The sequence below is a fragment of the Giraffa tippelskirchi genome, chromosome 4 (genome assembly GCF_054371585.1).
Source record: "Giraffa tippelskirchi isolate mGirTip1 chromosome 4, T2T-mGirTip1v1.2.pri, whole genome shotgun sequence".
NCBI lineage: Eukaryota > Metazoa > Chordata > Mammalia > Artiodactyla > Giraffidae > Giraffa > Giraffa tippelskirchi.
The window spans coordinates 31,882,501-31,893,851 of NC_137278.1; the positions used below are offsets into that span (position 1 = coordinate 31,882,501).

At 41.1% G+C, this 11,351-nt stretch overlaps 1 protein-coding gene across 4 annotated transcripts in view; it reads right to left on the reverse strand.

The window, feature by feature from the left end:
* The window catches only part of ASXL2 (ASXL transcriptional regulator 2), a 108,123-nt gene extending 106,286 nt beyond the window's left edge, over window positions 1–1,837 (reverse strand). For 3 of the 4 annotated variants that reach the window (XM_081592784.1, XM_081592785.1, XM_081592787.1), the window contains exon 1: window positions 1,537–1,837. In XM_081592784.1, the coding sequence (XP_081448910.1) occupies window positions 1,537–1,593 (57 nt within the window). In that variant the 5' untranslated portion in view covers window positions 1,594–1,837. Of the gene's footprint in view, window positions 1–743; window positions 903–1,536 lie in introns of all 4 variants that reach the window. The other variant, XM_081592786.1, reaches the window with a different exon arrangement.
* Between the last annotated feature and the right edge of the window lie 9,514 nt (window positions 1,838–11,351).

An 11,351-nucleotide genomic window follows, 5' to 3' on the forward strand; every position in this document is an offset into this window, starting at 1 on the left:
AAATAAGTCTTTTGTGAAGGAGGAATTTCCCCACCACCCATCAAAATTATTTCTAGAGTTTTTTCTTTGGAGGGAAACGACCAGCAATCACAGTTATGAAGATACACTGTAAATGAAAGCACTCAACAAATAAAATGTGCTTTTAATTATTCACTAACTTTTCCACATTTCCTAGCAAACAAGTTTAAGATTCATGAATCCTCTAAAACATAACATTTACAAAACAAATGCAGAAGATTTACGAAGCAAATGTGCAAGAAGGAATAAACAAAAGGGCCCAAATTTGGGGAAATAAAAAAGCCTGGACGGTAATATATCAAATGTTAATAGAGCTTGGAGGAGTTAAATACGTGACTTATTTCCTTATTTATACTAAAATACTATAATTTCCCTAACTTTCCCACAGTGAACATTTGTTACTTTTATATTCAGAAAACTCCCCTTTAAAAAATAAAACATACAACACACCATAAAGGTTCATTTAGAGGGGTTCTCCAGGTTGTACAAGTATTACTGACATGATTCACCATTAAAAATAATGCTTCCAATCCTTCTCACTTCCCAACACTAAAACGCTGCTGTCTTACGTCCTATTACTTTTCTGCTGCACCCTCGGAAAATGGAATGAAGTTGACTTTCTCCAAACCTTTTCATTCCTAAATATATATACATGGACGCTTTTAACTTTTTCATAAAAAATAAAAGTTCTCACTCATCCACAATACTCTATTTTTTAAACCTACCTCTAAGTTTCGTTAAGATAAATTGAGAAGGAAAAACAGGATGGTTTTATTCACTAATCACAACTTCGTGAGGCCATCATCACTTTAGCTACGGAAAAGTCAAGGCCGGATAAAACTACACGTCCCACCATGCATTGCTGCCTTGTTCAGAGTAGGTCTCTACGGAAACAGAAGAAAAAAAAAAAATTCTACAAGTCCCACCTGTTACTTCGTTTCTAAACACCTCCTGCACTTTCGGCTCCAACAGCAAACATAAAACAAGAGCCCCGTGACCTCCGGCCGGATCCAGGAGCCCAGACAAGCAGGGGGCCCGGAGTGAGGCGGTGTGCCTGCTACAGCGGGTCAATTCTACCCAGCTCCACCGCTCCCCTCTTCTTTCTGGGGCTGGGTGCACGCACAAGCCTTCTCCTATCCGCATCCAATGGGGGCTCCTCAGCCGCACAAGGGAGAAGAACCGGTTACTGTGCAAGCACAACAGACTTCCCCATACTGGGGCAGGGGCTACCACAGAGTGGGGGTGAGAGCGCAGTGACCCCGAGAGGCAGCTTCAAAACACCACAGACGAACCATCGCAGACGCGGGGAAAAGCCACAGCCCCGCGGCGACCCTCTTCCGCTAGGTGCCTCCATTCCCACAGGGACCACAAGCCCAACACTAACCGCCGCCCTTGCCGCGCGGTTTTGTGCCCCCCTTAGCCGGGTCGCAGTGCCACTGACCTCCCTTCCCCTGCGACCGAGGGAGGGCGGCAAGGGAACGAACCTCCCAGCCTTCCCGTCCGCTCCCTCCGCCTTACCGTCTTGGCGGCCTCCGCCCAGGTCCTGCCCTTCTTCCTACGTCCCTTTTCCCTCATGTCGGGTCTTGAACTGACTGGGAGGCTCCCGTGTCCGGGCTCCGGCCGCCCTCCCTGGCTGCTCTGCCCTGCGCTGTTTTTCCCGCGGTGACGGGAAAGGTGGGAGAAAGGGGAAGTCAGGCCGGAGGAGCACCGGAGCAGAGGAAGCGGCGGGGGTGGTGCGCTAGGGGCGGTCTATGGGGCGGCCGGTCCTCCTGCTGCCGTTACCACTGCTACCGCCGCTGCCATATTGGGTCCTTACTGTACAGGCAGCCGCTACGGTCATGTGACCGCTCCCGCGCGGCCGTCACTACTGTACGCAGCCGGCCGCGCGAACAAGCGTGCGCGCGCCCCCGCCTCCCGCGCGGGGCCACAGGGAGACCGAGCCGGCCGGCCGCGGCATCTGGCCACTCCCCCGTCCTTCCGTTCTCAGCCTCTCCTCCGGAGCATGCGCAATAGGGAGGTCCGACGCTACGTTGCGTCGGGCGTCCTTCGCTCACGCCGACAGCGAAAACCTGTCTGCGGAAGCGGAACTTGATCCGTCCCGGAAGGTTTATTGGGCGGTTTCTGACCGCGTGCGGGGCGCGGCGGTGTCTGTAGAGACTGGGAAGCGTTAGGCTCTTCCCTCTGTGGGTGACTCTCTGAACTGTCATTTTCGATAAGCCTGTAACTTGCCTTTTCTGTTTGTCCATGTTCATTTTTTAAAAGGTTATCATCTTTTTGAAGATTTGTCACAGTTCTCATCTACTTATTTGCCGCACTTGATAGATGAAGCAATATGAGATTGAGTGACACCACACTAGAATGTGGTGAAGCCAAAAATCAAATCACAAGCTCAGAGTCCTTTCTGTCACCTCAGAATGCCTCTCAGACTTAGGTAACCTTTATTTTCAGGCCACCAATAACTACATTCATGCTTTTACATGTGAATGTCTCATCAAGGACACAAATGGTGTCTTTTTTATCTTGGTGAGCTCATTGCCTGGCTCAGTGCCTGTACATATCAGGCTCCCAGTAAATATTTGCTGAATGATTCAGCTGGATCTGTGGTCAGAAACCATTATTTGTAGTGACCATAACGACCTCCTGAAAGATCCAAAATGTGGCATCTTCCGTCGCATTGTTCATGTCTTTATACTTTGCAAAGTAAATAGAATGTGTAGTAATGCCTGGTAATCTCCCAAACCCACCTGTTTCCTGAACCTGCTTCTGATCTACTAAACTTACTATATTCTAAAACAGGACTGGGGGACTTCGCTGGTGGTCCACTGGCTAAGACTCTGCACTCCAATGCAGCAGACCAGGGTTCGATTCTTGGTTGGAAACTAGATCCCACATGCCAGAACTAAAGATGTAGTGCAGCTACATAAATAAATGTTTTTTAAAAATAAAATAGGACTGAGAGTTGGGTTGACTCTTGGGAGAAAAGACAGTTGAGAACAGTCCTTATCTTGGAGTCCAAGATAGGTTTCAGAAGTATATGGCCCCCTAAAATTATGGGAAATATTTTGTGTGTATTAGCTGTGCATTTTCTGAGAAGAGGATTTATAACTTTTCCTCAGTTTTTAAAAGGGATCATGGGATTTACCAGGTAACACAGTGGTGAAGACTTAGTGCTCCCAATGCAGGGAACATGAGTTTGATCCCTGTTCGGGGAATTAATATCCCGGTTGCTGGGAGGTACAGCCAAAATAAATAAAAGGAGTCTGCTACACACTAGCAGACAAAGTCTTAATAGGGAGCGTAAGAGGCTGTGTAGATACTTCCTTATTTTTCTACTTCAGTCATTGAGCAAACAACCCCATAGCAGCAACTGGTAAGAAATATATTTTCACAAATTCCTTTAGTAACTCATAACACTATCCGTAACACTCTAGGTATGTACCATGTCACTCTAAAGTCTAGGTCAGTTCAAGAAGCCTCTCTCCATTCCCAGCTATTGACTGGGATTTGCCATCTAGCCCAAATTTTAAGATTTTTTTTTTTCTATTTCTTTGTAAAATGCCATCGAAATTTTGATACGGATTACATAGACTTTGTAGATCAATATGTGTAGTATAGACATTTTAACAACATTAATCCTTCCAAACGTAAGCATAGAATATCTCCTTTTATTTGGGTTTTCTTCAGTTTCTTTCATCAATGTCTTACAGTTTCAGGGTATAGATCTTTTACCTTGGTTAAATTTATTCCTAAGTATTTCATTCTTTTTGATACTATTGTCAAGGGGATTGTTTTCTTAATTTCTCTTTCTGATAGTTTGTTGTTAGTGTATTAAAATGCAACAGGGGAATTCCCTGGTGGTCCTGTGGTTGGGATGTGGGCTTTCACTGCCATGGATCTGGGTTTGATCCCTGGTTGGGGATCTAATATCCCACAAGCCACATGGTGTGGCAAAAAAAAACAAAAATTAATGCAACAGATGTTTTATTTTGTACGCTGCAACTTTACTGAATTTGTTTATTTGTTCTAATAGTTTTTGGTGGAATCTTTAGGGTTTTCAATTAATATATATAAAATTCTGTCATCTGCAAATAGCGACGGTTTTGTCTCTGCCTTTCCAATTTGGATGTCTTCATTTCTTTTTCTTCCTAATTTCTCTGGCTAGGACTTCAATACCATGTTGAATAAAAGTGCCAAGAGTGTCATCCTTGTCTTGTTCCTATTCTTAGAAGAAAAGCATTCAGCTTTCCTCCATTGAGTATGATATTAGCTGCTGCTGCTGCTAAGTTGCTTCAGTTGTGTCTGACCCTGTGCGACCCCAGAGACAGCAGCCCACTAGGCTCCTCTGTCCCTGGGATTCTCCAGGCAAGAATACTGGAATGGGTTGCCATTTCCTCCTCCAATGCATGAGAGTGAAAAGTGAAAGTGAAGTCGCTCAGTCATATCCAACTCTTGTGACCCCATGGACTGTAGCCTACCAGGCTCCTCCATCCATGGGATTTTCCAGGCAAGAGTACTGGAGTGGGTTGCCATTTCCTTCTCCATGATATAAGCTGCAGGCTTATCAAATATGGCCTTTCTTATGTTGGGGTACATTCCCTCTATATCAATTTATTGACAGTTTTTTATCTTAAAAAGGATGTTGAATTTTATCCAGCGCTTTTTCTGTACCTATTGAAATGATCATATGTTTTTATCCTTCATTTTGTTAATGTGTTGTATCACATTGATTTGTGGATATTGAACCACCCTTGCATCCCTAGAATAAATCCCACTTGATCATGGTATATGGTCCTTTTAATATACCATGGAATCGGTTTACTAATATGTTGTTGAGGATTTTTGCATGGGTGTTCTTCAGAGATATTGGTCTCTAATTTTCTTTTGTTGTAGTGTCCTTGTCTGGTTTAGGTTGGCCTGATATAATGATTTTGAAAGAGTTCCCTCCTCTTCCATTTGCTGTAAAAGCTTGAGAAGGCTTGGTATTAATTCTTCCTTAAATGTTTGGTAGAATTCACCATGAAGCCATCTGGTCCTGGACATTTCTTTGTTGGGAGGTTTTTGACTACTGATTCAACCTCCTTACTAGTAGTAAGTCTATTCAGATTTCTATCTCTTCATGAGTCAGTCTTGGTAGGCTGTCTGTTTCTAGGAATTTATTCATTTCTTCTAGGATGTCCAAAATGTTGGCATATAATTATTCATGTTGTTCAGTCACTCAGTAGCGTCTGACTCTTTGCATCCCCATGGACTGCAGCACGCCAGGCTTCCCTGTCCTTCACCATCTACTGGAGCTTGCTCAAATTCATGTCCATTGAGTAGGTGTTGCCATACAACCATCTTGTCTTCTGTCGTCCCCTTCTCCCCCTGCCTTCAATCTTTCCCAGCATCAGGGTCTTTTCTAATGAGTCGGCTCTTTGCATCAGGTGGCCAAAGTATTGGAGCTTTAGCTTCAGCATCAATCCTTCCAATGATATTCAGAATTGATTAGTTATTCATAGTTGTCTCTTATGATTCGTTATATTTCTGTAGTATCAGTTGTAATGTCTCCTCTTTCATTTATAATTTTATTTGAGTCCTCTTTCTTTTTTCTTGGTTAGTCTAGCTAAAGGTTTGTGTATTGTGTTTATCTTCTTAAAAATCTGTTCTTAGTTTCATTGATCTTTTATACTATCTGCTAAGTCTCTATTTCATTCATTTCTACTCTGATCTCTGTTATTTTCTTGTTTCTACTAACTTTGAGCTTAGTTCTTCCTTTTCTAGTTCCTTGAGGTGTAAAGTTAGGTTGTCTATTTGAGAGCTTTCTTTTTTCTTTTCTTTTTTTGCCATGCATGCAGCTTATGAAATTTTAGTTCCCTAAATAGGAATTGAACCTAGAGTCCACAGCAATGAGAATACCAAGTCCTAAGCACTGGACTGCCAGGGAATTCTGAGAGCTTTCTTTTTTTCTTAATGTAAGAGTTTATTTCTGTAACATTCCCTCTTGAAACTGCTTTTGCTGAATCCCAGAAGTTTTATGTTGTATTTCCATTTTCAGTTGTCTCAAGATTTTTTTTTAATTTCCCTTTTGATTTATTTGACCCACTGTTTGTTCAGGAGGATGTTGTTTAGTCTCAGAATAGTTGTGAATTTTTCAGTTGTCTTCTTTAATTGATTTCTAGTTTCATATCATTATGGTTGGAAAAGATGCTTGATAGAATTTCAGTTTTCTTGAATGTACTAAGATTTGTTTTTGTGGCTAAACATATAATCTATCCTGGAGAATGTCCCATGTACACATGAGAAGAATGTATATTCTGCTGCTATTAGATGGAATGTTCAGTTAAGTGTCTGTTAAGTCCATCTAGTCTAACATGGCATTAAGTCCAAAGTTTCTTTATTGACTTTTCTTTCTGGATAACCTACCCATTGTTGAAAATGGATTTTTAAGTCTTCTACTATTATTGTAATGCTGTATATTTCTCCCTTAAAATCTGTTAATATTTGCTTTCTATATTTAGGTGCTCCTATGTTGAGTATGCAAATATTTACAAATGTTATACTCTTGATAAATCAATCCTTTTATCATTATATAATGACCTTCTTTGTATCTTGCTACAGTTTTTGGCTTAATGTCTATTTTGTGTGTAAATAACAAGATTATAGAGATAGAGAATAAATTTTTGGTTGTGAGAGTTTGGAGATAGTGGAGGGAGGGAAATAGGTATGACTGTAAATGGGTAACATGAAAAACCATTGTCCATCAGCTGGTGAACAGAAGAACAAAGTCTGGTATATGCATGCAATGGAATACTACTGAGCAAGCAAAAGGAATAAAATATAAATACATCCAACAACATAGATGAGTCTTAAATCATAATCAGTGAAAAAAATCAGATAAATCTCATCACAAGGAAAAAAAATTATTTTTATTTTATCTATATGAGATGGTGGATGTTAACCCATTGTGGTAATCATTTCACAATATATATAATTCAAACAGTCATGCTGTATGCCTTAAACCTATACAGTGATGTATGCCAACTATTTCTCAATAAAAATGGGGGAAAACAGGTAAGAAAGGGAAAAAAGTCTATTTTGTGTGATATAAGTATAGTCTCTGCTCTTTTTGGCTTTCATTTGCATGGAATATCTTTTTCCATCCCTTCAGTTGCAGTCTGTGCATGCCTCTAAAACTGAAGTGAGTCTCTTGTAACAGCATATAATTGGGTCTTATTTCTTAATCTATTCAGAAACTCTATATCTTTTGGTTGGAGCAGGAAAAAATATTTTTAAAGTTACTTTTGTTCATATGTTAAAAAGGTAATCAGATATTCTTTGTACTTATGTTTTATGTTTCAGTTTGGGTCTAGATTAGGTAAATAATGCACATGGTAATCAGAATTCATTATAATTAACTGTAGAAAAATGCCCCAGCTTGGTAGAATTATTCAGTCTGTCTAATGGTAATCCAAGGACATTTCCTTTTTAAGAAAATTTTTCCTGTAGCCTCACAAGTGGTAGAACCAACATTAATTTCAGGGAGAAACAGTTGTTTTAAAAAGACAATAGTGGATTTCCCTGGTGGCCCAGTGATTAAGAATCCACCTGCCAATGCAGGAGACATGGGTTCAATCCCTGGAATGGGAAGATCCCACATGTTAATGAGCAACCAAGCCTGTGCACCACAACTACTGAAGCCTGCACACTCTAGGGCCCACAAGCTGCAACAAGAGAAGCAGCCATTGCAATCAAAAGCCTGCACACCACAATGAAAAGTAGCCCCCACTTGCTGCAACTAAAGAAAAGCCTGCACCCAGCAATGAAGACCTAACAAAGCCAAAAATAAATAAATAAATGAATAAATTTTTTTAAAAGATAATATTTAATAAACAGTGTAGCAAGAATGCACCAGAGTATAGGTCTTCTGAAGCCCTTGTTAGCTCTACACTAGCCACAGACTTCAGCCTTGATCACTTTGTCATTTCAAACATGCTTGCCTTGACTTAGGTCATGACCAGGATGCAGGCTGTTAGTGGATCCTGTTCAAAGTCCTTGCCTCTGACCCTACATTGGTCAACAGCAGTAGCTACACAAAGAAAGAGGTGCCAGACTCAGACTGACTGGGCTGCAATTCCCCCACCTAAGTACGTTCTGCCTATCAGAAGATGGGCAAGTCACTTATACTTTTTAAGCCTCAGTTCTCTCTACTAGGTCTGAATGAAATATTAGATGTAAAGGGCTTCAAATAGCACCTGGTATATTGTAAGCCATCAACAAATGTTAGCTGTTGTATCTTGTATTTGTTGCTGGCTTACAATGTAACAGGTGCTATTCAAGCACTTTACATCTTTTACCTCATTTAGGCCTAATAGAGAGAACTGTATGTTATAGGTGCTTCCCTGATAGTCAGACAGTAAAGAATCTGTCTGCAGTGCAGGAGACCCAGCTTCTCCTGATTCTCATGGTTAGGAAGATCCCCTGGAGAACGGAATGGCAACCCACTCCAGTATTCTTGCCTGTAAAATCCCATGGACAGAGGACCCCGGCGGGCTATAGTCCATGGGGTTGCAAAGAGTCAGACACGACCAAGCAACTAACACACACATGTTATAAGTAGATGTTCTTAACTCTTCTTCCCTCCTGCAAAACTTATAAATACCCTGTTTCCATTTCTCTACTACGCAACAAGATTTAGCTTACTTGGTGACTAGCAAGAGGAAAAGACAAGAAAAGAATTGACTTTTAAATGTCTGCTATATACCTGGCAGTTTATATGAGGATATGAAGATGAAGAACTTCTCAAGAAATATTTCTCTTAGGAGCAATTTCTGCCAACTAGTAATATGACCTTGAAATACTCAAGACAATTCAATTAAACAGATTAATTTAGTATCTTCCAACCATGAGCCAAACACTGAGGACCAGAAATGAGTACAAGATGGCAAAACACGGAGGATAAAGACTATGTCTATGATGTTTATTATTATATTTTCAGTGTCTAGAATAACACCTTGTAACAGGAGATGCTCAATATAATTTTATTAAATGAAAAAGTAGGTAAATGAGCAAGACATAGCTCCTACTCCCAAGTAGCTAATGTTAAAGTAAAAAAGATATATAAGCAAATTAAATATGATACAGTGCCCTACGTGCAGTCATAAACATATATGCAAAACCCTGCAGTGAGATGGACGAAAAGGTAATAAATTCTATGGGGATTAGGGGTGGGGAGGGTGTCCAGCAAGGCTACAAGGAAGAGCCCTTTAGATTGTAATTTAGAGTGACAGCCAGTGAAGAGAGTAGATGGGGCAGGGATAGTAACAGATTGCTGCTGCTGCTAAGTCGCATCAGTCGTGTCCGATTCTGTGTGACCTCATAGACGGCAGCCCGCCAGACTCCGCCGTCCCTGGGATTCTCCAGGCAAGAACACTGGAGTGGGTTGCCATTTCCTTCTCCAATGCATGAAAGTGAAAAGTGAAAGTGAAGTCAGTCGTGTCCAACTCTTTGCGACCCCATGGACTGTAGCCTCCCAAGCTCCTCAGTCCATGGGATTTTCCAGGCAAGAGTACTGGAGTGGGGTGCAATTGCCTTCTCCGAGTAACCGAGATTAGAAACAGGAAAATCAGTTAGAAGGGCTTTATAACTGGTCTTCCAGAGGGCATTACATCCTCAGGTTCTAGATCAGATTTCCTAACCGGGGGCCTAGAGGGGAGCCAATTAGCTTAGATGAAATTACCTCTTTATTTTCACTAACTTTAAACTGATTTGTTACCTATGACTTTGTTATGAACAGAAATCTCAGATATTTTCATATTATATTACAGAAATGCTTTTGTATTTATCATAATTTCACAATTTCTGGATTACTAGATCTGCCACTGCTGCTGCTGCTAAGTCGCTCTAGTCATGTCCGACCCTGTGCGACCCCATAGATGACAGCCCACCAGGCTCCCCTGCCCCTGGGATTCTCCAGGCAAGAATACTGGAGTGGGTTGCCATTTCCTTCTCCGATATGCCACTAGATATTGTTATTTGAGGCATTAACAATGAGGCACCTATATCACCATATCATAAATTTGCTCTTCTAATAAGCTGATCAATGTATTTCATTGTAAATGTCTTTTTTTTGTGTAATCCTCTGTATTTTATTTATACATTGAAAGAGAATCCAAGAAGGAGTCCATAGGCTTCAACAGACTGCCAGAGGAAACTGTAGTAAACGAAGAAGCAAACAAACACAAAAACAGGTGGTGGGATGATTAAGAACCTCTACTCCAGAGTCAAATCAAATAAATGAAATTCTAATTTCATCAATAGTGTGTGACTTCAGGGCTTCACCAGGGCTTCCCTGGTGGCTCATTAGGTAAAGAATCTACCTGCAATTCAGGAGACCTGAGTTCAATCCCTGGGTCAGGAAGATCCCCTGGAGAATGAAATGACAACCCACTCCAGTATTCTTCCTTGGAGAATTCCATGAACGAGAAGCTTGGTGGGCTGTAGTCCATGCGGTCACAAAGAGTTGGACATGACCAAGCAACTAACACTAACATTTAAAAAAAAAAATCCTACTTGGCCTCAGTTTTCTCATGTGGAAAATGGGTATAATATTGCTAGCATCTATTTCATCAGTTTGTTGTAAAGATAAAGTACATATAAAGAGTATAGGATAATGGCATGTATATAAACATTCAATAACTGATAATCTTATAACCATTTTGATCTTAGTTTCTGAAAAAAATCCAAAGAACAAACCCTTAAATCTAGCATTTCTAGGGACTCTAGCCTATATATATGAAGCTTTCCCTGAATGTTGATTAAGGCAACAGCCAAAAGAGTCCTCATTTTCTCCTCTTCCCCTTTTGTTTATAAGTCCATTTAAGGATTAATGAAGAGTCAGTACAAGGATTTCTGCACACACACACACACACAAACACATGCAAAGGCAAATTCCTGATAATTAGGCTATTATATAAACACAGATTTAGCTGATAGACCCCCATGGAAAATATCCTATTCCATTGTCTCTAAAGCATGAATCTGGATGCTATTGACAGGCATGAACTAGCTTACTTCATGGGCATGAAGGGAAAACCAGAGCCTGCACTGAACTGTACTGAACTGCAGGTGGTCAGAGACTTAGAGATGCAGGAAGCAGGAAGGAAGACAGAGGAATTGGAGGCCAGCCAGGAGCAAGCTGGGAATAGCCAGGCTGTGCTGCTCCTTAGTTACCATGGGCTTTGTCCAGCCAGATGTCCTCAGCATCTCCTTGGTTTTCTGCCTGGGGAATTGACTATTCATTCTTATGTTGTCTTAAATGCTGTTCACATTCATCCTAGCAAGAGAGATTTTTTTAC